At 37.9% G+C, this 27,144-nt stretch overlaps 1 protein-coding gene across 1 annotated transcript; it reads left to right on the top strand.

Annotated features, from left to right (window-relative positions):
• The first annotated feature begins 1,433 nt into the window (after positions 1 to 1,433).
• LOC119783193 (synaptopodin 2-like protein) lies at positions 1,434 to 20,046 on the top strand. Its single transcript, XM_038284563.1, has 3 exons — positions 1,434 to 2,417; positions 10,912 to 12,977; positions 16,960 to 20,046. Exons 1-3 carry the CDS (start codon positions 2,255 to 2,257, stop codon positions 18,235 to 18,237), a joined length of 3,507 nt encoding a protein of 1,168 aa, XP_038140491.1. The 5' UTR covers positions 1,434 to 2,254; the 3' UTR covers positions 18,238 to 20,046.
• Positions 20,047 to 27,144: the final 7,098 nt, after the last annotated feature.

Consider the following 27,144-nt stretch of genomic DNA (forward strand, 5'->3'; position numbering starts at 1 on the left):
GCGCTGCTTAACTAGGATTGAGAAGGAAAAAAAATAGAATTCATGTCAGATTAAGGGCATACTATGCAACATTTTTCAGTTAATTAATGTGTTCCATAAAGTTTTGGATGATTAAATGAGTCATATCAGGTCGAACAAAGGTATTCTCGGCCGCCCTGGTGGTCTGTAGGGGAAATACCGTACTTGTAATTGCATGAGCCCTCGGCCCGCACCCACAGGCTCAGAAGTCTCGTGCATCGCGAGAGTCGGTCTTGCTTTACGGCGAGAACTGCTACACGCCCCCAGTGAAAGGCATGCTCGTTGCTAGCGCAGTGGCGATATTTGTGCAGTTATCATGGTTAGTTAACATGCTAAATTTTCAAACTCGAAAATTGGAACAAAATAGTCACTTACCGCAGTAGACATGGTGATTCATTGTGTTCGCCTGTCTGCTAAGCTCAAAACAACCGCACCTGGCTTGACAGAGAAACCAGGAGAACAGCTGAGCATTTTTACGACAGTGCACTTTCACTTTCACCCTCTGGGGGGAGCCTCGCTGGTTCCATAGTATACCTTTAAATAATAAAACTTATATTTCAGCAATAGTATCTATGTGTTACTTTATTGTATATCTCGTACCATGTCCGTTGGTTGTGCTGTTCTTTTTACATCTCTTTGCAGGTGATGAAGCAGACTGAAGATGTTTTATCGTTATCTCCCTTTTATCTCCTTTTTCTCTAATCTTTTCAAATTGTTTCAGTTTTTCCTTTCCTGTTCTACCTACATTGCAATGTCCGTATAATCTGTAAAACTCCCTGCATAATTTTAATAAAGCAATTTATATGCATAAATCAAGCGGAACACTATGGTGATAGCCGTACTGCTCCACTTATGAAAGTAAAATCTGTTGGACTCTTTTTGGCATCAAGATTATTCTTATTGCCACATCACCAGACAGGACACTTTGAAAAAAAAAAAAAATAGTGATTTCAGGATGATATGCAGAACCAATAGGTTTTAAACCCCATAAATGATGTATGGTTTGTGGCGTGCATGCATAATAGCTATTGTTATTTGCAATGTGGATCTCTGCAGCTCCTCCAGAGTTACCATGGGCTTTTAGGCTTCCTCTTGGGTTAATGCTCTCCTTGCCATCCTCTTACTGTGGGTAAGAGGAAAATACTCAATGCAGTGTGTTTACTAATATTCTCTAGCAAACCTTTGATGTTCTTCCCAGAACAGCTGAATTCATTCACTATGTTTTCTTCTTTCCATTTCCCAAACTACCGTTTGTTGTTCTATCACATAAAATTCATTAAAGTTTGTGGCTTTTTAAAGTCAAAGGCGTTTCAATACATTTGCATGACTCAGTTGTTTATTTGTTTTTTTGCATGTTACATAGCCGACTTTAACAAGAGTGTTCTTTTTTTTTTCGCAGGGCAGAAATGAAAGGGCGTAGCTTGAATGAAGCACAGAGACCTGCCATCTATGGACTGCTGATTTTTTTTTTAAAGCTGTTATTTTCTACAGGAGTCAAAACTAAAGCTTCAAACCAAAATGGACATTTAAAGGGCTGAAGCTGTTCAGTATTAACCAGGACAGAACAGAAATAAACGCCTCCTCCACCTCAGATACTGCAGCAACCTTTTATGGATTAAAAAACAAGCGCAAAGAAGCTGTTACTAAATACTTTGTAAGACTGAAACCAAAACAGCTTCTGGAATGACCTTTTCAGAGTGAATTTTTTTATTTTTTTGCATGCAGGCAGGAAGTAATATACACATTGTTTCCCTTTACATCACCCTAGCCTTATGATCTCCAAGATAAAGAGCAGATCCTTTTCTTGGAAGGAAAAGTAATCTGTGGGCTGCAGACTGAGACGCAAACAAAAAGCATGTTCTGCTGACCAAAATAGAAGAGGAGAGGAAGAGAAGAGAAAAATCTGGGAAGGGGAACAACTGGAGAGTTTCACCGCCCTCTGCTCCACATCTTTGGTTGTTTTCTCAACGGGAATTCTTCCAAGGGACGTTGAATTTGACCCTCTGGGGGGTCCAATCAGACTGAGATAAACACTTCATGAAGGAAGAAAGTCAGAGAAAACTCTTTACGCCATTTCAGCCACCCGCTTTGGGACAGAAAACATCTGCAAAAGGAGTCATGCCTGGAGGCAGGAACCTGAAGCACTGAAGTGTTTTTTAACGTTCTCAGGTTTTAAGGTGTTTAAACATTTTTGTTGACGAGCAGACTCACATTGAAGGATCGGATTCTGATAACGATGGAGAAAGCACATACATCTATAAGGAGGGGAGAGAGCTGGAGTCCAGGAGGATTGAGAAAACCTAATGAGTCAAAGCAAGAAACACACCCCTCTGAGACTGACTACAACACGTCCTGGGAGAAAACGGGATTCAGCGAACAGCACATGAGTCGGAAAACAAGTAAGTGGATATTTTATTTGCTGATCTGTGGTTTTATTTTAGATGCCAAATGATGCGCCAAAAAATTGACCGCAGAAAAAGAAAACCAACAGAAGGATTTGTTAGGACTAGTGTGGCTTGGACTGACCTGAGAATAAAAAGACTTGGAGCTGACAACACTAGGAAGAAAAGGTCCAGACTTGTCAGAGCAACCCGACACAATGAAGAGCTGCATGAAACATCTGCTCCTGGGAAACCAGAAACTGAAATGCAATCATAGACAGCATGTCTTATTATACATCTCGGAAGCTGACAATCACGGGCTTGGAGTTGTGGGAAAAGCTTCTGGGAACTGTACTTTCACATCCGTCTTCTTTTACTTCTCACTAACGCACAACAAACTCCCCAAATTTTTTTTTAAAGTTGACAGGCTATAACAACAACTGAGGAAAACACTGCAACATAACAAGAAAAACAACTTCCTCTGGGCAGAGTGAGGCTCTCTGACACACCACTCAGACTGAGTAATTGGTCATTGTGCATTATTTTAGAAATGTCACTGCCATTTAAAAAACCACCTTATCTAGATCTATAGCCTGTGTGCTACCAACACCCTTCCAATCACTCATTATCCTATAATTGGCTTCCTCCAGGCCCTGAAAACACAAAGAAGCTGATACAAACTTACTATTTCTTTGTTGAAATAGTCAAACATGAAGTAAAAAAAAAAAGAAGAGAAACAATATTTGGTTTCTGCCCCCTGGTGTTGGGATTTGATTCAACAGTATCTTGCAAAAGTATAATTTATTACTTTTTAACGTGGGAACGGGGTCTTTGAACAGACGCTCCTTTAATCTCAAAGGGTCTCAAAGAGTTTATAATAATAATAAGTGAACTTTATTGATCTAACATTAGAAAAATTTAACTCTGTATTTAACCCATGCCCTTCGGGAGCAGTGGCTGCCATCGTGCAGCACCCAGGGAGCAGTCTGGGGTTAAGGGTCCTTCTCAGGGACCCAGAGTGGCAGTCTGTGGGAGTGGGACTCAAACTCAGAACCTCAGGATTCCAAGCTCTATGCCCTGACCCCTAGGCCGCCACTCCCCCGCGGCCAAAGATCTTACAGGTATAACTGCAGGTGAGGGTTATTATGTGCTTTACAGGGGAGCAAACAGGCGCTTTGGTTCTGCCATATGTTATAGATACCCATAAACCAATAACAGTCCTTCATATTTCTTATTTTAAGTTTCTTTAAACAATAGAAAACTGCTTTAAAAAGCACTTCAACTGCAATAACCATGACTGTTATTCTTGTAATGGATGCATTTTAATTCCAAGTTCACAAATATTTGACTCTCTTGATGACTAACAGGTTTCAAAAGTGGACTCAAATTTAATAAATTCTCAAATATTTTAGAAGTTTATCATAGTATTATAGTGGCTAAAATGGCTGGATCAGACATGGTTAACTAGGTCAATAGGTAAACTTTATGTTGTGGCATAATAACCCTTTAAATGCACCATTTCTATTTTTTTTCCAATTATAATTCAATAGATGTACAGAGTCATTGTACAAGGCTTGTACAATGATTCTGATGTGATTTGAACAAGCAACCATCTAAACTGGAGTCAGACGCGCGACCGTTGCACTATTTATGCTATGAATAGAGAATGTTATTATCCGGATACATTAACAAAGATGATAATTTGCGTTTTTTATAATTATAATAATAATACAACTCCAGAAAACCTCACAAGACCCTGTTATTGCTCTGCTGCGATTGGTGCAGAGCAGCTTAATAATAGGCTCCCCGGTGATGCGCTGCCTACTAGTGGCTGGAGGGTTAACGGTTTCACTGAAATGGATGTTTGATTATAAAATTATTTACTTTTAAAAGACATATTTTGTATCAGTAAAAATCGCATGTATTGATTTGACAGAATCAACACACTGAAAAACTTTTACCAATTTAATCCATCACCCTGCATGGTGAAAAACACTCAGCATCAGTAATTTCTCACCTTTTCATTTGTTCTTAGAAATGTGAACGTGCTGGTGAAGATTCTTAGTCATCCAGCTCATAGTCAAAAAAAAAACAATCCCCTGGACTTTGTTTCCATCCTGAATGGGAAGCGAAATTTGGAAGCAAAGTCCACTGGATTGTTTTTTTTACTCTTATAAGGAATGTGGACATATTATGAGACTCAGGCAAATTAAGACACCATGCGGGTCCCATTTGGTTGTAACGTTACTGAAACAAGAGTTTAATGCATCAAATCGATTTTAAAAGCTGTAATGGTTATCCATTATCTTTTGGTTATTTTTCAAAACATAATAAATATTTTTAATGACAGATTTTGCTATTTTTTTTTAAAGAAGAATCTCCAAATTCTACATCAAAACTGAATCAAGGGATTTATGACCCCTACCCATATTGAAAACATTGGTAAAGACCACATAATTTACGTCCAAACAACGTCTACATTTGGTAGAATGGTGAAAAGTGAAAAGCCGTAATTTATGGGTTTGCAACGTCGATCCAACAATGTCTATTATTGGACTAAAGTGGGACAAAATCAGACGGACCAAACACACCCCAATTTTAAAACAAGACTATGATGGATCGATCAGATTTAGCCTAAAAACCGATGTCTAAATGAGGTGTGGTGTTTGAGGAGTACTAATTATGTTATAGAGTCCTCTATAATAAATAGATATGTCAGTGAACTATCCTCAAATGTTTTCTTATTTCTGTTTGGACCATTGAAGTCATCAGGTAGGGAACTTCATTGGTTCTGATAGTGTATTCACCCATATCACCTCGATTGGAAAAAAAATGCAAAGCCATCGCAGAAATAAAACCAGAAGGAGCCCAGTTTAAAATTTGCCTCAATCCACGTAGGGGACACAACATGCATGTGGGAAAAAACAAAAAACACAAAACTTAATTGACATATGGAGGAAACCTAACACTATTACATTGATCAAGCTCGCTTGTCAAAGCCTGTTAAAGTCAAGCCGCTTGTCTTTGTCAAGGGCAGGAAGGCTGTAACCTGACTCCGCCAGATGGATTTGCTCCGCATATCCATCTGGAAACCTTCCGTAGAAGTAATTTTGGGAAAGGGCGAAAATACTGGTTAGCTGATTGGCCTATGTTGGTGATAGACGGGCCAAATAAACCAATCAGATCAACGAAGCATATGACGTAACAGAGCGACGACGAAGAGGAGCCAATTGATAGATCAAACTCTTGCCGAAACCAGTCGGGAGAAGAGCAAAAACATCTTTTCCTCTGAGAAAAGCCTCCAGAGCAGTGTTTTGCTCTTCTTTCAGTGAAGAAATACTCTGTAATTCAGATAAAATTTGCTCGATAGCCACGCTAACGCTAGTTTCATCGGCTGAAGCAGCCATGTTCTTTAGACTGAACTGTCGCGCTTCTTGTTGTGTCACACCTCAACCCGCCTCAAAGTCAACGCTGATTGGACGTTCGTTTGGTGAACGGCTCCAAATTTTCTTCAACGAAGAGTCTCCAGACTGATTAGAGAGTGAAACCTTGAAAGCTCGCGAGATTAGGATGGTCTCATAAGGTTAGGAAGGCTGCCTATATTAGATCAGATGATACAGGACAGCTGTGAAAGGAAGCCTGTTTAAAGGCTGGGATGTTGGTTCACCTGCTAGAGGGAGGATGACTGTGATTATAAAGCCAGAGCTACGATGTTTGGTTAATTACTATGAATAGGCCAGTCAAGGTAAAGACATAAATAAAATATAAAATCTGTCGCAACATCTAAAATGATATATTTTCACAGATCCTCTCTGTTTCTTTGCGATAATGAGTCATTAAAGAATGTTGATTGGTAGGTATGAAAATCTGGTAAAATGATTCACCAAAATAGGGGCATATGTCACCAGATCAGAGTTATGTAATTAAATGTTTGAAGAACATCTATCATTTTGTCTTCCTTTTAAAATTATACATCCCTTTGTTTCACCCTGTTTCATTAAAAGGTAATTTATTTTATTTTGTTGCTAAAAAATGTCACCATTTTGCAAGACTCAGCTTTGAGTTTAGGCCTGGCTCAGTCTGGTGGGACACACGCCCCCTCTGTTAATCCCCATCTTTCCATTTCATTTCACACATGGCCAGCGGGGTCCTGGGCTGTCATCCCACTCCCCTCCCAGCCATCAACCCGGAGAAAGATAACATCCGACAGGGTAATCTGACCTTTGATACACAAATGTAGGGTCGGCCCCCTAGACTTGAATTCTGCTGCTGTTGGGGGAAGTCTTCCTGTCTGCTCCTCTCCGCACAGGGGATGGGGGGAACAGGAGAGCAGGGATGGAGGAAAATAGAGAAAGTTCGGAGGGGTGGGCAATATGATGCAGAACTCCTCGCATTAAGACAGGAAATTCCTGTCCTGCCTTTGCAGATTGGAGTTTAGAGTTCAAAGAGGGCAGACACTTGGTCTGAGGGAATGCTCCGTTAGCATACATGGCATATCCCGACTGATGGGGAGGGCAGCAGGGGTCAGGTGCTGGAGCTCTGGAGCCTTGCTGGTCTAATCCATGTAAACATAAGCTGAGGTATCTTTTGGTTGCACTTCAAAGATTGTAGCAAAGGGTCAGAGGCTCCCCTGCCATCACAGGACATTTCAGAGATAAGCTGCTCAAAACTCACCGTTGACAGGACACTTCTTTAAAGCTGTCAAAACAAAGATGAATCTTTCTGCAAAAACTGCCGCTGAAACATTAACACACTTTCCCGACATCAGGGACACACTTCACTCCCTCCATTTTATCAATTAGTGAAAAGCACACGATAGCAGTGTTACACAATTGGAAAAAAATAAAACTAAAGTGGTGGTTGAGTGGCAGATGGTGTGGCCTCCAGCTACAAACCCTCCCTCCTTTCCTTTCCTTCCCTCTCTCTCCCAGCCTCTCTGCCTGTCCTCCCTGCCGGACTGCAGAGAAAAAGAAATCCGATCTGTGTCTTGCTCCAGAAAAGGAGGGGGGGGGAGGTGGTGTCAAGCCATCAGACGCAGTTAAAATTGAAAACTCTTGTGCAAGTACTACAAGACAGCGGAGGTCTGAGATGTGACATGAAAAAGGTAAGAGGGGTTAGTCGGCGATGTGGATCTAACAGAAAGACAAACTCTCAGGGAACGTGTGAGGATGTTCTTTGGTTTGAATTCAAACAGAGGAGCAGTTGTCTCTGATTTGAGAGGAAAGGTAACCTGTCGGTTTTTATGTGTTACTTTGTCTACAAACTTAACAGGGAATTTTTATTTTTCATTGACTGGATTCTGCTGGTTTGATATGTGACCTATTGTGCTTAGAGTTTCCTCTATGTATTATTTTGGTTATATTTTGTACATTGAATTTATATAAAGAAAAACAGAGAAGAAAAGATGTTTAAGTCAGCATTTATTTCCTTTTAGTCTCTAATGTGTTCTGCACCTGTATGTCAGTTGATAACCATCAGGCCTCCGTTAAAGTAGACATGCAACATTTGGACCGTCGATTTCAAGCCTTGCAGCCCTGGTGTCTGTCTGTCTGTCTGATAATACATAATATAAATATATAACTCTTTTATTGCAGGTTAGTTATGTTGATTTAATTTAATTTGTAAATAAAATGACATTTGAGCTTACATAAGACCCAGGTAGCGCAAGGTAAATTTATTTGTGTAGCACATTTCAGTAGCAACACACTTTGAAGTTCTGTAAATAATAGAAAAACTGGCAGAGCTAAGTACATTACAAGATAATACTAAAAATAACGATGATCAAAATAAGTGATAATAAAATAGAAGTTGAACTACAAATTAAATGATGCTTCAAAAGCAAAGTCAGAGTGTAAAAGTAGCACACAGCGTTGTAGATAGTGATATAGACGTACATATTATTAGAAGCAATAAAAATAAACCTTTGTAAAAACGAAATCTCTTTATATATATATATATATATATATATATATATATATATATATATATATATATATATATATATATATATATATATATATATATATATATATGTGTGTGTGTGTGTGTATTTAAAATTCAGTTTTAAAAATTTAAATACATTTAATTCAGGTTGGCACCCTCTACTTGTGCTGGAGCAGCACAATTCTGACCTTATATACCAATAAAACCTGTATTTTTGTGTGTATATATATATCTATATATATATATATATATATATAGATATATATATATATATATATATATATATATATATATATATATATATATATATATATATATATATATATATATATATATATATATATTTTACATCTGAATAGAATATTTTTAAAATAAACTAGCTGTACCACAAAATGAATTCAAACATTTAAAGTAGACGAAAAGTCTGAAAAGTGTATAATATTCATTTTTTGTTGTGTGAACAGTGTGATTATGTCATGAAAGACTATTTATTGAATCTAATCCTCATGAAAGATTTAGAAGAGATTTATTTACTCATACTGTGCCTGATGCTAGGTTAGGTTAAATATTAAAGCTGTCAGGATCGTTGAGTACTGATATATCTTGATACCATCGCTGGTAATGCGAAGGCTGTGCCAACTTTTTGGAAAAAGTCCTCAAAGAACCTTTGAATATCCTCCAACAGTCAGATTATTCTAACACAAATGAATAATCCACCAGATGTGTCCCTATGACAACCGACTCATTACAGTTCTCACTTAAAAAGTATTTTTCCAGGAGCACATTTCATTAAAAAAAAAGACAAATAGAAAAGCCCGTATTAAGTTTTTATTTCCTTCTTTGAAGTAGTCCTTATGTTTGAAATGGGAACATTTGATTGTATAGCGTGTTTATAGACAGCAGTCTCAGAAAATCATTTTTGGTAGCCGTGGATTGTAAAATTGGTCTATTAAAGGTTTGAGCTCCAGTATTGCACAAATTAGCTACAGAGAGAAACCAAAGGCATGCTGGAAGCGCAGGCGGGGAGTTTTCTCAGCCGTAGAGGAATGCTCAGGGAGGGACGGCTGCAGATGGTAGAGGAAATGGTTCCACTGCCTAGAAAAGAGAGCTTTTAAGCTCAAACAACAAAGTTTCTGTTTCGACATGAGCAGTTTGAATGTAACCTGCTAAACCCGGGTTAGAAAAAGGTTACTACCCTCTACTTTTGCTGCATCAGCAAAATGCTGACCTCAATATATTTTCTTAACTTTCCAACAAGCTGTACCTCTTTATTAACATTATGTCTCATAAGTGCATCAACCTTCATCTGTTAGCTCACTGTCTACAGCTGCAGACTGCTGAGTCAAATGTCTGTAAAGCCCTGTTTTTCTTGCTACACTGGTTAAAATCAAAAGCAAACCAAACAACAATCTAAACCATCTGCTGTTAAAAGAGAAGTGGGTTTTTAAAGAGAATATTAAAACCCAGACTCATGAAAAAAATCCCCGCATGCAGGCTTGTTTTATTTGTTTGAAAAACATTAAGAATAGTTTTGTTGCTATGCTTATAGAGTTGTCTCTATAAAGCAGGGTGTCACTTAGTAAAAGTTGCGTTATTTCTTTTTTAATATGCTTTATAACATTTATAGCATTGATTTTTACTTAATTGTTTGCATCCTTTCAGTTGCTCCTATGTTTGGGGTCACTACAACAAGTCATTACGACTTGCTCACCGACATGGCAAAGTTTTCCAAGCCGGATTCATCTGCGATTTAAACCTAGGTCCCCCCGCATTACAGTTAGAGATTTAAACCATTTCACCATCATTATTGCCACCGTTGATATGGAGTTTCAAGTGGAAAAGTCAAAATTGTCTCTCCAACTTAACCTAATATGCCAATATGGCTGCTCTTTATCAAGCTTAGTTCAAACTATGTCAAAAACCCTGATTATTTGCATCTTATTAAGCATTTCAAACACACACAACACAATTAAATATATAATAATTTGGAATTTTTTACAGTATTTGAAAGAAAAAAACACATTTAAGGGATATGACTGTATACAGTAGTAGCCATTCAAAGTTTCCCCATTTTCCTTGAGTAGTCCTTGGCTGGTTCCCTATAGTTCCTTTTTAAACATCAATATTTGTACTAAGATATTCTTTCTGTCATGAGTTTTGGACATTAAGATCTAAAGAGAAACGTCATCTCCTGGTCAGACCCTGTAACTTAGGGTCTGACCTGGAAGTTGGAGGGCATTTTGCTGGGAGTCGCAGGGAAGTGAGCTGCCATTCGGCTGGAATTTGACTGGGAAGGGCTATTTTGATTGGCTGCTACTGTAGTATTGACCGCTAAGTCCAATGTTTACAACATTATGATAGTTGCATGTGGAAATGTAAAACATTGGCAACCAGTACTAACTGTGTCTGTCTTCTATTAATTGAAGGTAAAAGGTCAACAACCATGTTTCAAAGAAGACAAAGACACAATCTTCACTTCTTTCGAGCATTTTCATTAGCCAAATTTAGCAAGATTGGATATGTGCCAAACATCTTCTAATCACCTTTTCTGCATTCTGTGTCTCATTAGATCTGAGCAGGAGTGCCAGTTTGTCAGAGAAGGAGCTGAAGGAGGCAAGACTGAAGAGTCACATTATCGCCGCTCAACTTACCATCCCCTCCAACTCAGGCTCCAGCTCCAGGGGTGTGCAGCTTTTCAACCGGCGCAAGCAGAGAGTAAATGCATTCACCTTTGAAAGCTGTGGACAAGGGACAGAGGTGGACAAAACTGAGAATGTGAAAAGCGATTCCTCGTCTGACAAGCAAACCTGGGCAGAGAGGAGCAGTGAGGAAAAGGACGGAGACCTGAATCTGAAGAACAATAAGACACATTTCTTGCCAGCTGTAAGCACTCATTCAGTTGGTGACATAATGGATGAGCAAAGTAAGAATTTCATCAAAGAAGAAGACGTGGAGAACAGCGCTATCCAGGAAAGTCATTTCCTACCTGTCAAAGAGGAGCCGGAAGAAGAGGAAGAGATAAAGGATAACATTCATAAGGATTTAGAGGACTATACTACAAACGAAACTCCTCTGGGAAGTAATGACTCTCATCCAGCTGTGATGGCACACATTGAAGGGATGACAGAGACAAATGAAGGTCCCCAAGCTGCTGTTCTCACTGAAAAGGTTCCTAATGGCTGTCATAGTACCTCTGGTTTAGAGAGGATCTCCTCATTTTCCTCCTCCAAACAGACAGCTAACATCATCAACAGAACCGCTCGACCTTTTTTCTCCCCCCCAACGGTACGCTCTCCAGAGGTAGTCAGTCCTGCAATAGAGATCCCACCTCCACCATCTTATGCTACCCCTCCTCTTCCTCCTTCCACCCAGCCTGTCATATTCTCCCCTCCACCTCCACCACCATCATATCCAACCCCTCCTCTGCCAGCCTTCACAAACCGGCCCTCACAGACTATGTACTCAAGTCCCCCTCCATTGTCCCCTGTCCTGTCTCCCTCATGTTCTTCACCATCTAACCTTCCTGTCTCCCTGCATCCACCTGCGCTCCACTGTGGCCCTGCGACAGCCCCAAAACCAACTAATTTTGTTCCACAACCCACTAGCGAGAGAAAGTTGATTATGCCAATCAAAACCGGAATACTAGAAGAAGGTGCAGCCAGAAGGGCAAACAAGAAGTCAATGTTTACATTTAAAGAGAAGCAAGTGGTTGCTCCAAACCCTGAGCTGCTGTCTTTGGTGCAGGGAGTGGATGAAAGAAAGAAGCATGGACACAGATCAGTCCCTGAACCGGCATCTGAAGAGGAGTTACTGGCTTTAGGAGCAGAGGCCTCAAACTTCTTTGCCAAAGAAGAGGAAAAGACAGAGGGAGCAAGAGCTCCAGAATGGGCCTCATGTCTCAAGAGCTCCAAGACCCGACCAAGGCTGAACCACCATCCAGAGCAGACGCTCACAAACGTGTCGGGTAAAGGGGCTGAACTGTTTGCAAAGCGCCAGTCAAGGATGGAGAAATATGTTGTTGAGAATAAGAACCCGGGACAAATGAGGTCTCCCTCTCCCACAATGTCTTTGCCACCATCCTGGGTTTACTCATCAAACATGCCAGGAAGGGTCAAAGCAATTGCCAAGAACTCTGAAATGAGCGCACAGATCTCACAAAACCTAAAAGCCCAGCAAGTCGTGAGGCAAAAACCAAAACCAAAAGTTGCACTACCGGAGCCAGCTCCAGAGCCACCAACAACTTTAGAGAACGGTTGCTCCAAGATAGAGATGGACCTCGCCAGACACCGTCCCTATCAGCTCAACTCTTCCCTCTTTGTCTTTAATCCTGTCAAGGACCCACTCAGCACACTACCCAGAGGAGCACCTCAGGCCAAGAATCCACTCAGCAACCAAAGTTTTTCCAGACAGACTTCTCTGCCCAACACCCCAACTTCACAATTCAGTACCATGTCTCCTCAACTACCATTCACCTCCACAAGAGGATCAGGACATCCTTCAAATCAGACTTCTCCGCATCCAAGGATTACTTCTCAAATGTCTCCTTTTTCTCCAGAGCGAGTATCCTCCCCACAGTGTGGAATTCAGGCACCAAAGCCTACATATTCTGCCAAGAAGGCTGGAATTATACCACAGGTGTGGAGACCTACCATGTACCATTTTTAAATAAGGTTTTAGAGAAGGAACTCATTTATGTAATTTAGAAAGTAACATAAGCACTGCAAAAAGTGGTCGGGAAATAAGTGAAAATTTCATCAATTAAGTGTATTTAATCTTAACTTAAGTTGGTAAATAAGATGATTTGCCAATGGAATGAGTATTTTTACTCTTAAAATAAGATTATTAGATAATATGCACTTGAAATAATTGTTTTTTCTTATTTTAAGTGTAAATTGTCTTGTTTTATTGGCAAAGGGTTTCACTTACCTCCTCAATTCAAGAAAAAATGCACTTATTTAAAAAAAGTTACTTCTTGCAGTGAGGAAGTCTTAAAAATCAATGCACTTTGTTCAAACCCCTGGTTTTTTCTGCCTTTTCGTAGTACCAGCTTTTGCAGAAATTCACGTCACGTCCAAATTAACCATAAAACAGTGGATGACTCGGATAAGTAACTACTCATTTCAGTTAGGGATGAAATGGTCTGCAAATGATGAAATGATCTAAGTGAATGCATCCTAACTGATCTGCAAATAATGTAATTGCATTTTTTTCTGAGCAACCAGGTCCATTTAGCAGTGATTAGGTTCAAAGAAATAAAACTGCACTTTGCTTGAATCAATAAAAGTTGGCATTCTTAAAAGCAGTTTGGCACATAGGCAATCTAAATGTTAATTTAAAGAACATTTTGAAACATGTAAACAAACTTATAGGCTCTCCACTGGGTACCATCAGGATTCTCCCTAACAAAGGCGTCTAACAGATGGTCTAGCATCTGCTTTATGATCTATGATTTGCAGCTTAATGCTGTTCAGAGGCATGTAAACTAAAGCAGGGGGAATCTTTTATGCCGTTATGTCTTTGGGCGATATAGTCAGCTTTCTAGCTTCGTTTACCTGAACACATGGCATATATACTTGGATTCTGTGTCACTTTAAATCTGCATCAATTTGCATCTGTTATCATATTTCCAACTTAAAGAAGTAATTCTAAGGATTTTCTGTTGTTGTGTGTGTTTCTGTTTCTTGACAAAACTTTGATTTACTCTTCTATCCTGCTGTTTCTACCCACTGTCTCTTCTAACTGATAGTGTTCTTTGCAAATGTGGGTTTGTTCTTTTCTGATTAAATCTTTATGCTAACACTCTGCAATGACTTCCTTCTGTTTTTTCCACCCTCTCATTTCCTGATTCCACTGGCGTCTCTTAGCTATTTGATGTCTCTGCTAAATCATTTTTTGTATCTCCTTCTCTATCGCCGGGAACATACCATACCAGTGAATGTTATGTCTTTGTGAAACACAGAGATAGCTTATAATTCAGCTTTCAGCCTTGAATAACAGTTTTTTTTTACTTTTTAAAGCATTTAAATTCAGACAAATCTTAAAAAAAGTTTATTTTGAACAGTAAAGCTATAAAATTACAACCTTATATGAAAATATGTCGGATATGTGATATCGACAACACCCTCTTGACATATTCACTTCCTAAGCAAAGATAGTTAGTTCTTAATTGGAAAGGACACATGATGAAATGCAACCTTTGCTTGGGTTGAGTAACTTCATATCCCTGCAAAGGGTAACTACCCCAGGACCAGATGACAGTAAGCTGAGAGAGACACTTAACACTAGGCCTACATGTGCAAATGACCAGGCTTTCTAAAGAAACACATGTAGAGAGAGGGAATGTTTACCAATGGTGTTGATGGCAACTAAAGCTTAAAATAAACTCATATTTTACTTTTCTGACCATTTGATCGTTCTATTTGTTGCATTACCAAAACAGTCACACTGGAAAAATCGAAATCTAGATAAGTCATTTTTTCTTAAAATAAGTGCATTTCTTCTTGGATTGATTGTAAAAGAGACATCTTGCCAATGGAACAAGACAATTTAAAAATAAGACAATGCATTTGCATTTATTTCAAGTGCATATCATCTAATTATCTTATTTTAAGAGTAAAAATACTCATTCCATTGGCAAACTATCTCATTTACCGACTTAAATTAAGGGTAAATACACTTAATTTCAGAAATGTCTGCTTATTCTAAATTGTTTTTTCCAGTGCAGTCTATGACCATTTTATAAGGAACACCAAAAGATGTATTTGCTAAGTCATTCTAAATCTGCATTTTAATTTGATTAATTGACTGACTCTATTGATCTCACAGTGGAGAAATGTACTCGTTACATCATCTTAAATAGTCAAAAAGAGAAGAATAAGGTAGCAAAGGAAGGAAAAGGTACATAGGGTATATACAGTATTTACAGTGCGTCCACATACAGGTGCTGGTCATAAAATTAGAATATCATGAAAAAGTAGATTGATTTCAGTAATTCCATTTAAAAAGTGAAACTTGTATATTATATTCATACATTACATACAAACTCATATATTTCAGATGTTTATTTTGTTTAATTTTGATGATTACAAATGACAACAAATGAAAATCTCAAATTCATCATATCAGAAAATTAGAATATTACTGAAGACCAATAAAAACAAAGGATTTATAGAAATGTTGGCCAACTGAAAAGTATGAACATGAAAAGTATGAGCATGTACAGCACTCAGTATTTAGTTGGGCCTCCTTTGGCCTGTATTACTGCAGCAATGCGGCGTGGCATGGAGTCGATCAGTCTGTGGCACTGCTCAGGTGTTATGATAGCCCAGGTTGCTCTAATAGTGGCTTTTAGCTCTTCTGAATTGTTGGGTCTGGTGTATTGCATCTTCTTCTTCACAATACCCCATAGATTTTCTATGGGGTTAAGGTCAGGAGAGTTTGCTGGCCAATTAAGAACAGGGATACCATGGTCCTTCAACCAGGTACTGGTAGCTTTGGCACTGTGTGCAGGTGCCAAGTCCTGTTGGAAAATGAAATCTGCATCTCCAAAAAGTTGGTCAGCTGCAGGAAGCATGAAGTGCTCTAAAACTTCCTGGTATGTGGCTGCGTTGACCCTGGACCTCAGAAAACACAATGGACCAACACCAGCAGATGACATGGCATCCCAAACCATCACTGACTGTGGAAACTTTACACTGGACTTCAAGCAACGTGGATGAAGTGCCTCTCTTCTTTTCCTCCAGACTCTGGGACCTTGATTTCCAAAGGAAATGCAAAATTTACTTTCATCAGAGAACATGACTTTGGACCACTCACCAGCAGTCCAGTCCTGTTTCTCTTTAGCCGCTTCTGACGCTGTCTGTGGTTCAAGAGTGGCTTGACACAAGGAATGCGACAGCAGAAACCCATGTCTTTCATACGTCTGTGTGTGGTGGTTCTTGAAGCACTCACTCCAGCTGCAGTCCACTCTTTGTGAATCTCCCCCACATTTTTGAAGGGGTTTTGTTTCACAATCCTCTCCAGGGTGCGGTTATCTCTCTTGCTTGTACACTTTTTTCGACCACATCTTTTCCTTCCCTTCGCCTCTCTATTAATGTGCTTGGACACTGAGCTCTGTGAACAGCCAGCCTCTTTAGCGATGACCTTTTGTGTCTTGCCCTCCTTGTGCAAGGTGTCGATGGTCGTCTTTTGGACAACTGTCAAGTCAGCAGTCTTCCCCATGATTGTGTAGCCTATAGAACTAGACTGAAAGACCATTTAAAGGCTTTTGCAGGTGGTTTGAGTTAATTAGCTGATTAGAGTGTGGCACCAGGGGCCATCAATTTTGAACCTTTTCACAATATTCTAATTTTCTGATATGATGAATTTGAGATTTTCATTTGTTGTCATTTGTAATCATCAAAATTAAACAAAATAAACATCTGAAATATATGAGTTTGTATGTAATGTATGAATATAATATACAAGTTTCACTTTTTAAATGGAATTACTGAAATCAATCTACTTTTTCATGATATTCTAATTTTATGACCAGCACCTGTATGACTGCTTTTTTGTCACAATAATTGTTTTGTCTTTTACATGCATTAAAGGAAAATGATGTGTCATGTTTCAACAGGAATCAAAGGATTCATCCTGTGTGGACATTACTGGCGAAGCCCACACCGCATCCAGCACACCAAGCCTCACCAGACGCCTCAGCAGCCCGGCAAGCCAAACAACCAGACCGTGGCTCCCCAGCTTTCAATCAAGCCAATCACCGACCACCATCAGTGGATCCTTCCGCTCAGTCACGTCCCCTATCAACTTATCCAGTAATGCAAGATCACAGTCCTTTATGTCCAATCAGAACAGCCAGTTTTCCTCCGTCAACTCCACTTCTACACCTCCGCCTCCCAAAACAGCTACAGCCGCCTCTCCATGCTCTCCGCCTTGGGGTTCAAGATGTCAGTCCCCAGCTGTCAGCCAGTGTTCTACCACTGCATCTATTCCTTCTTTCAGACCCTCTGAAAACTCTAAAACCCATTATCCCATTTCACCTCCATGGGGTTCTAGATGCCAGTCTCCATCTGTAAGCAATAATAACAAGGCCCCCACTACTGCATCTTTTCCCACGTCCAGGCCCTCCATCACATCTGTCACCAATTCTCCAATCTCGCCTCCCTGGGGATCAAGGTGCCAATCCCCATCAGTGAGTCAGAATACCCCATCTTCCACCTTTTCCATTGGTCCTACATTCAGACCTTCCCAAACTCCCCCGTGGGAATCAAGATGTCAGTCACCATCTGTAAACCAGAATAATCAATCCTCCACCACCTCCGTCTCCCCATCCAGACCTTTGCAAATGTTTACAACCACATCAAATGTCTGCCCTCCATGGGGTTCGCGCTCTCAATCCCCTGCTCTGTTTCAAAGCAGTCCATCCTTTCATTCTACCGCCACCTCACCTCCTCCACAACAAAAGGACAGTCGCTGCACGTCCCAGATCGCTAACAACCTAGATTCAAAAGCAAATCACAGACTCCTGGCAAAGAATATCATCAATGCAGCCAAACGTAAAAATAGTCCCTCCCCTGGGGCACTGAGCGGCCATGGCTTTCCCATTTCACCTCTGGGAAACACCCAAAATGACTGGCAACCACCCATCAGCCCCTTTCAGCAAACACCCTCGGGGGCACAGTGTTCCACATTCACGAGCTCTCCTCCTACGCCAACTCAGAGAATCTGCTCCCCTGTAAAGCTCTACAGCACCCGCTCTCTCACCGACTCAGATGCCTCCGTTGAGTCTGAGGACTCGGGCCTCAGGTCGCCCGGCCTGCACTCCTACAACACCTGTCCCCGCGGCTGGAGCAGCAGTCTGAGGGTGAAAAAAAGTACTGTCTCCACTGACCTGTGAGGTTCTGATCCTACTGGATGTTCAATTTAAAGATAATTCCAGTATTTATAAACTATTTTTGGCAATGACCCGATTTCCTTACAGTTCAGCAAAGCCTTTCAGTAATTGTTGTGCCTAAACTGTAGTAGATGTCATATCAAGATAACTTTGGCTTTTTTATAGAGCTCACATTCCTTATATGCACTGACAAGAACAAGTTTTTTTTATGAAACACAGTTCCTGTGGCTTGTACGCTTTTTATATACCAAAAAGTGCTAAAAAAACAAACATAATCAAAGCTTTTTAATAGTCTCTGTTATACAATTGCAACAAACAAATCTTCACAGTCACTGCTACATTAGATATATTTAGAGGTTTAATAAAGGTCATAACCACAAGCGACTTAGGGCATAGAGTAGACACACATAAAAAACACCATTACATTCAAGTAAGTAGGCATTTCAGGGCTTGAGTTAAAGCATTATTAATATTCTGTATTTATGCCGTGCATACATCCATCACATTTGACCATAAAATCAGTTGCATCGGATTTCTTTTGTTCTCGACTGTATGCTGGAAAATCGCTCTGATCCCTCAAATTTTTTACCAACTGAAAGTTAAACTTTTGCCCTAGTCTCATATTTGTTTTAACCTCTTGCTGGCTTTACCATTCCCACAGCATGATGCTGCCACCATCGTATGTTGCAGTGGTTTGTTTAATGTTAATGTGCACTTGTCGTTTTCTGAAACACATAGCACCTTCCATAAAGTTTGCGGTTGTGTTGTGACAAAATGTAAGAACTCTTAGGACTGGTTTTCCCTGATAATACATAATAATTTTCCGTGTGATTCACATTCATTCCCGGTAAAGACAAAACAAACAAAAAAGAGAAACCATAGCAGAAACCCTGGATAATCTATATTCCAACATTTCCAGTTTACATTGAAGCCATTGAACAATTTTCGCAGTGCAATAACCGGTTGATACGTTGTATATATGTTGCTTTATATGTGGGGAATAAAATGAATGTATGCTTTACAGAAAGAGGAAAAAAAAAGTGTGTTAAGAAAGACGTTCGGAAGTGAAGTTTAAGTATTAGAGGCCTGCAAAACATTCTGAGAAAATTTGCTTTTTTATCACCATCAACCATTGCTGAACAGTTCATGCAAGTTGGAGTTTTTGGCGTAAAAAACTCAGTTTGATTAATGTTTAGTTGCAAAATAATTTATCAAGCAAGTAGGGAAGGCGGAACATGATTATATTTATGTTAAAAAGGGCAGAAGTATGTTGTAACCTGTTGTTTGTCAGAGAGAGATCAGAGGATTTGAATATATTCCAGCTGCATATTAAATGTTAATGTAAGTTGTAACTTTTCTTTTTATACTTGAATGCACTTGTGACCATTCCATATTAAAGGTAAACTGACAATATCAAAAGCTTGAGATGCTCAAATGAATCGAGTCAAATAAATATCTTTCTATAAGCCTTAAAGCAGACAATGCTGCATTTTTAACATGAAGCTGGCAATTAGCTGCATGTGTAAATACTCCCAGAATGATGCTTCTGTGTCAGGAGGAGTAGCTCTTCCCACCTTTCCTGGTTCTCCACCAGAACAACAAATTCCTTTTCATTCGCTGACTCACAGCATAACAGCATCAGCACATTGCTAAATATTTACTCAGTGTATCTTTTGAGTGACAGGAACTTCTGCTTCTTGGTGTCTTTGCTCCCTCAGCAGGTTCGAGCCTATCACTGTCATGGATAAATTTCAGCCCAGGTCACCTCTGACAACAAGCTGCAGATTTCCTCAAACAGATACAAAGAAAAAAGGAACATTTATAGGATTTGAAAGCAATCTGACTGTGTGGCTGTGTTTTATTTCTTCAATTCAACTCTTGTCTTATATAATTACACAATGAATAAACTAAAGCAAAATAAAACATCTGCTGAAAATATGCAGTTTGTTTCAATTTCTTTCTTAAGGGGGAATGGTGGCCTTAGTGGGTTAGGGCATTGCGTTTGGGCCCCGGAGGTTCTGAGTTCGATCCCCACTCCCACAGACTGCCACTCTGGGTTCCTAAGCAAAGACCCTTAACCCCACACTGCTCCCCATGCGCCCCATAATTGCAGCCCACTGCTGCCAAAGGGGAGAGGCTAAATGCAGAGGTGAATTTCTCCAGTGTGAGATTTAGTTCAATTAATATTATTAATTCAATTCAGTTTATTTCTATAACACCATTTCACAACACATGTCATCTCAAGGCACTTTACAGTTCACCAGATCATCCAGTCAAATTGATTAAAAGTTTTCTATCTACGGAAAACCAGTTGATTGCATCTACTCATTGACTCTTCAGCAATCCCTCGCACTAAGCATGCTTGTAGCGACAGTGGAGAGGAAAAACTCCCTTTTATCAGGAAGAAACCTCCAGCAGAACCAGGCTCAGTGTGAGCGGCCATCTGCCGAGGTCGACTGGGGTTTATTATTGTTATTATTATTGTTCAAAGCACTGACAATCCCACCAATAAGATCACAGTTTAAAAAAAGGAATATAATGTGCACATAAAATCAGTAAAAGATGAAAGACTAAACTGAAAGGAATAGAAATCTGCAGCTTCAGGAAAATATTTCCTGAAATATCTCCAAAATATTCAAAATTCCTTAGTTCAGTACAAAGAAAAAAACTTTTTTTATTTATCTTTAGACTTTAACTTTTTACTTTTTATCTGCTTTTAATCTGACATTCATGCAGATAATATAACAAACAACACAGTTATTGATTAAGCTCACCATTAAACACTATACACTAACAGTGTGTGAAAAAGTCCACCAATAAGAAATGAGCCAATCATTAGGGTGACTACCTCATCGAGCAGTAGCTTTAACAACTTTAACTTTAACAAGGATATACATCAGCTTTACATGGCAAAAGATGCTGCCTGTAAATAAAAAAAATGAAATATTTCTAACATGCAAGGAAAAGGCAAATATTTCAATATACATACAATTAAATTGAAATGTTACCGGAAAAAATATCTTAAAACAGAAGCCACTCCAGTATGTAATGGCCATTATCTTATTAATAATGGAGAGGTAGGATGAAAAAATTGATATTTTCTTATACTGAAAGAAACTGACAGCCTATTATAATCCCTACACTAGGTCATTTTTTCTTAAGATAAGTGCATTTCTTCTTAAATTGAGGAGATTAAAGAGGCATTTGGCCAATGGAACAAGACAATTTAGATTTAAAATAAGAAAACACAACTGCATCTTCTTATTCCATGTGCATTTCATCTAATTATCTTATTTTAAGGGTAAAAATACTCATTCCATTGGCATATTATCAAATTTACCTATTCAAATCAAGGGTAAATACACTTAATTTAAGAAATGTTTACTTATTTCTAGATCATTTTTGCAGTGTAATCCCAACCATGAAGAGAATAATCAGAGAAACTCCAACAGCACACTTGAAAAACAATCTAGAAATACATAAAAAAATATTAAATTAAGTGTATTTACCTTTAATTTTAGTAGGTAAATGAGATAGTTTGCCAATACAATGAGTGTTTTTACTCTTAAAAAAAGATAAATAGATAATATGCACTTGAAATAAGACAATGCAATTGTGTTTTCTTATTTTAAGTGTAAATTGTCTTGTTCCATTGGCAAGATGTCTGTTTTACCTCCTCAATTCAAGAAGAAATGCACTTATTTTAAGAAAAAATTACTTATCTAGATTTCCATTTTTTCAAGTGCAATAAAAGGCACCCAATGAATGTTTAGATATTTAAACATCCTTACACCTAAACAAATCAAAGGTCAGTTTAAAAAAAATCAAATTTATCTCTTTAAAATACTATCCTTCATATCTCAATGGTTTGCTTTAGGAGCTTATAAGCAACACCTGGAGCTTGTCTCTTCCTTTCCCTGCAACACCTGATAAGAAGAAAGGCCAGGTAGAGGTGAGTGCTTTCCATCTAAACAAGAAACTGAAAGGATGTAGAAGAAATGAAGGCCAATCCCCGGCTACTAAGGAATGTGTCTAAAAATATTTGGACGGATAAACAATAAACAAATTTAAAAAGAATATTCAGCTGGTCGGTAGCTGAATCAAACATCCCAGATAATACATGATCAAATGACTGGAATCATAGTCTCCATTAAACTAGGCCGACTGTATGGTGGCGGAGATTCATTATTTGGGCTTAGTGTCCACCCCAGGATTAAGAGACAAAAGCCACAAAGTTAAGAAAGTACTTCCTTTGACAAAATCATTTTTTAGGACAATTTCAGAAACAAAATTTAAACACATCACCACAATATAATCAAAATAATTAAGTACATGTCTTAGTACAAACATCAATACACAAGAGAATCAGTGTTATGAGTTCCTACTGCTTACAGCTTAGTCCTTTATTAATAAAAATGTTTGTTTGAGATTTGTTTTATTTGTTCTTACAGTAAGACTGTAAATGTTATTTAACAGTTTTTATTTTGATGTATTAACACAGAGCATAAAAAGAACTCTAGGATTAATAAATACTTTCATTATAACTTTATCTATTCATACAATTACTAAGACCAATGTCACATAATAGAACATATTCATTCTAATCAAAAAGCAGGAAATAATCAGCCGTTAAAGATAATCATATTCAAAGTAATTATCGTTTTAGTTATATGTTGATACTGATACAGCATTTTGCAAATAAAGTAATTTCTTAAATTTCCTAAAAGTCCCAAAACTAAGTATGTTCATGAAGAATGACAGACTTATTTCTTTGACTTTCTAGTTTCATGCCGAGTTCACCGTCGGTTCGTAGATGTGTGGGAAGAGGCATGTCCCATGAAAAGCATTATCCAGAGGTGAACAGATTACTTAAACCAGGTTCATAGACTGCCATCTGTAGGACTTAAGCCTGAAGTTCAAATTCGTCAACATGACCGGACCAGGATCCGTTCAAGCATGTCATCTGGATCATATTTCACAACTTAAAAAACATTATCTGCTTCTTTTCAAAATGCTATTACACTTTAGACCTACAAAACAGTAAAGTTACAGATAAGCAGTCGACGTGTTGCTTGGAAACTACACCAAGTTTATGTTGATCTAAACACTCAATAATTTCTCATTTTTCAAAATTTGATAATTTTCAACAAAAAAGAGAAAAAATCAAGAATACTTTTTTTAGTTATGAACCTTTTTTCATTGCGTTGCTACGCATTTGTTTAAACAGCAAACACGGACAATTAAGAATGTAATAAAATAATATTAAGTAAGATGAACAAACAGAGAGCAGAGCAAAACACCTCCGGTTTCCTTGATGAGTTTAGTTGTCAAATTTAAAGATGCGTAAAAGAAAATGAGGATTAACCAACTATTTGCTAGAAAAATCCACTCTGGCCAAACTGATTTACCCAATTAGCTTGTCAGATAATTAAGAGATGAGTGTCCATTATTAAAACCAGTACAGTTACTTTTGAGAATATTGAAATAATTGAAGAAAATGAAGGAAGATATGTGATGGCAATAGGAAAATATTATAAAGTATATTTTCCTCCTGAATCTAAATCAGATGAACATATAGAGATAGATAGATAGATAGATAGATAGATAGATAGATAGATAGATAGATAGATAGATAGATAGATAGATAGATAGATAGTTGGAGGAGATCTGAATAAGACTTTAAATCTGTGTCTAGATTCAACAGAGCTCTTAGTAAAAAAAAAAAACAAGAAATTTTTTTTATCAAATCCACATTCATATTATTCAAGAATTTAATTTTTTTAACCTTTAATTTAAATATGAAAAAGTACAAGGTTGCACGATTAGAAAAATAGATATTTTACCCTTTATTTAGATATAAAAAAATACTCAATGTAGAAGAGGGACATAATAGAGACTGAATTATAGTATTCTTAGTAGAACATGTATATAATTGGTATCTCATTCAATTATATAAAAGACAATGTGAAAACATCTCCTTCTTTACTTTGGAATACATGTAAAGCATGATGAAAGGGAGAATACAAACTAAAACCTTCTACATTAACATGCAAAGGACTAAAAGATTTACGCTACACAATTTAGAACTATCAACACTAACAAAAAAAACTCAAGGTCACTCACAGATAACCAAACAAAAGTGGAAATATAGAATAAAATGTACCAGAAAGAGAGAAAATTTATATACAGTACAAATACAAAGAAATACAAGTAAATACAAATATACAGTTATTGTTCACTGAACACAATTAAACAAAATTAAAAAATTAAACACAGTTTAAAGGAAAAGGGATCCTATATCTAAAGACGTATGTCATCAACTGGATAAAATTTAGTGAATTTTTTTAACCATACTGTGAAAAATGATGTTAACATCCTCTTATGAATAATGACGAAAAATGGAGAGCTTATTACGATCATTAAACCTTCTAACGTTTACTGAAGAATAAAGAAAAGATCTCATAAAAGGTATTTCAAAAGAAGAAAATCAATCTGCCATTAGTAAGCTTAAAACCATTAAGACCCCTGGTACTGATGGTTTTATTGCAAAAGACAAGTTAATCCTCATTCTTTTGAAAACATTCATATGAGTGCTAAGTGGTGCTGAACCACCCTTCCCCTCACGCTGGGAGGAAGTCATTTCTGTCATAGCTAAAGAGGAAGAAGATAAATCTTTTGTACCAATTATAGACCAATAAGTGGGTTAAATTTAGATTTAAAAAGCAGCATTTAAATTTTAGTGAGAAAAATATTCTACCAATACTAGACAGTATGATGAAGGATAGATTTCAAACGGATACAACCTTGTGTGTGTGTGTGTGTGGGGGGGGGGGGGGGGGATGTTATTTAAGGTTATGAAAATATTTAGTTTTGACAAATTGATTATTAGAGACTGTATGCTTCTATATAATAAACTAAGAGCAGGGTTGATAGTTAGTCCACTTTCTAAATCTTTTGCAGGGACATAGTCTTAGCCCATGTTGCTGTTTTAATATCTGTTACACCTTTGGCTCAATATATGCACAAAAGAATAATAAAAAGGGCATCCAGATAGATGCAGTCTGCTCGGTTTGCAGATGATATGCTGGTTTATCTATCAAATCGCACATAGACATTGTTGAAGTTATTTACCATTGTGAGAGAATATGGCTCAAATTCAGGTTACAAACTGAATGAGTTGAAATTTCAACCTCTGTATTTCCATTACGGTCCTCCTAAACATCTGAAATAATAGTTTCCCCCAAATAGGGACAAGAAGTCCTCAAAACATTTGAGACTACACCTACCAACTGACCTGCCTGAGTGAGAAGACTTCAATTTTACTTTCTTTTTTTTTTTTTTATAAAGCTTATAGTTAGTGTGGTTCAGGTTATCCTGAGCTATCTCTATAGTTATGCTGCTATAGGCTTAGACTGCTGGAGGACATAGGGACCACCATTTCATCATTCTGCTTCATTCTACCTCTATTCTTCCACTCTACAGAATCCGTTCTGCTCTCTCTGTCTTTTCTCATAGCAGCTTCATCTGGTCAGTTCCTGTTTGGCTGTGACTCCATCCTGGAGAGAAATATCAGCAGTGCTGCCAGCAGCACCCTTGTTTATAGATGATGGAGATCTGCCTGTTTTTCCAGGCATTGTCTTTTTTCTCTGACTGTGACTGGCTGGATATGCTCTCTTCATCCTCTGACATGGGAGCTGGCTCAGAGCTCATCTGCCTGGCTGTGTGTTTCCTGGATGGGGCCGCCTTTTACAGCTGCTTTTTGTGTCTCTGCTTCTGTCTCCTTGAACCCCAGATGGCCGCTCACACTGAGCCTGGTTCTGCTGGAGGTTTCTTCCTGTTAAAAGGGAGTTTTTCCTCTCCACTGTCGCTATAAGCATACTTAGTGTGAGGGATTACATTCGAGTCAATGAGTTGATGCAATCAACTGTTTTTTTAGATAGAAAAGACCCCCCGTAATTGACATTTATGTGCTATTTTTGCACGCCACGTATCACTTTACTTTACATATGCTTATATATACATACATATATATATATATATAAACAGAAGAGCTATGTGTATATATTTTATCTTTTTTATTTTTATTATCTTGTGTAGTTGGATGTGTATATATATATATATGTATATATATATATATATATATATATATATATATATATATATATATATATATATATATATATATATATATATATATATATATATATATATAAAACTGTAACTGGAGCGTGTAACAAAAGTAATTTCCCTCTGGGATTATTAAAGTATTTCTGATTCTGATTCTGATCCTGATCAACACCCTTAACCCCTGATTGCTCCCTGGGTGCTGCAAAATAGCATCACACTGCTGCCTAAGGATATGAGTTAAATGCAGAGGTGAATTTATCCAATGTATCAATAAAATTCAACTATTATTATGTATTATTAACGAGATGGAAAAAACAACTGAGTGAAAAAGCTGATTATTTATTTTTTGCTTATAAATCAGATTTTTGCACCAGTAAAGAATTACACAAAGTTTAATACACTGATTAAATCAGGATGTGCAACACATTTTACTCTATTTACAGATGAAAGAAGGATTAGCTTCCAGGACCTTAAAGAGCATTTTGGAATGATAAACCAGAATCTCTTCAGATATTTACAAGTTAGAAACGTTCTGCAAAAATGTTTGAGAAACCATATTTTTGCAAAGCAGAAATCCTTGAATATTGAATAGTGCATATAAAGATGTTCCATAACTAAGAGTGATGTAAAATATCTGTGTTCTAAATGTCACAATTTTTTGCACATTAAAAAAAGATGGGAAACAGCAGGAGGTGTCATTTTCACAACAGAAGAATGGGAAAGGCTCTTTTAACGGCAGCTACAAGCCGCTTATGTATGGAAGACAGCAGGAAAGTATGACAA

Source organism: Cyprinodon tularosa, unplaced genomic scaffold, assembly GCF_016077235.1.
Source record: "Cyprinodon tularosa strain WSP-4 unplaced genomic scaffold, ASM1607723v1 ctg20, whole genome shotgun sequence".
Taxonomy (NCBI): Eukaryota; Metazoa; Chordata; class Actinopteri; order Cyprinodontiformes; family Cyprinodontidae; genus Cyprinodon; species Cyprinodon tularosa.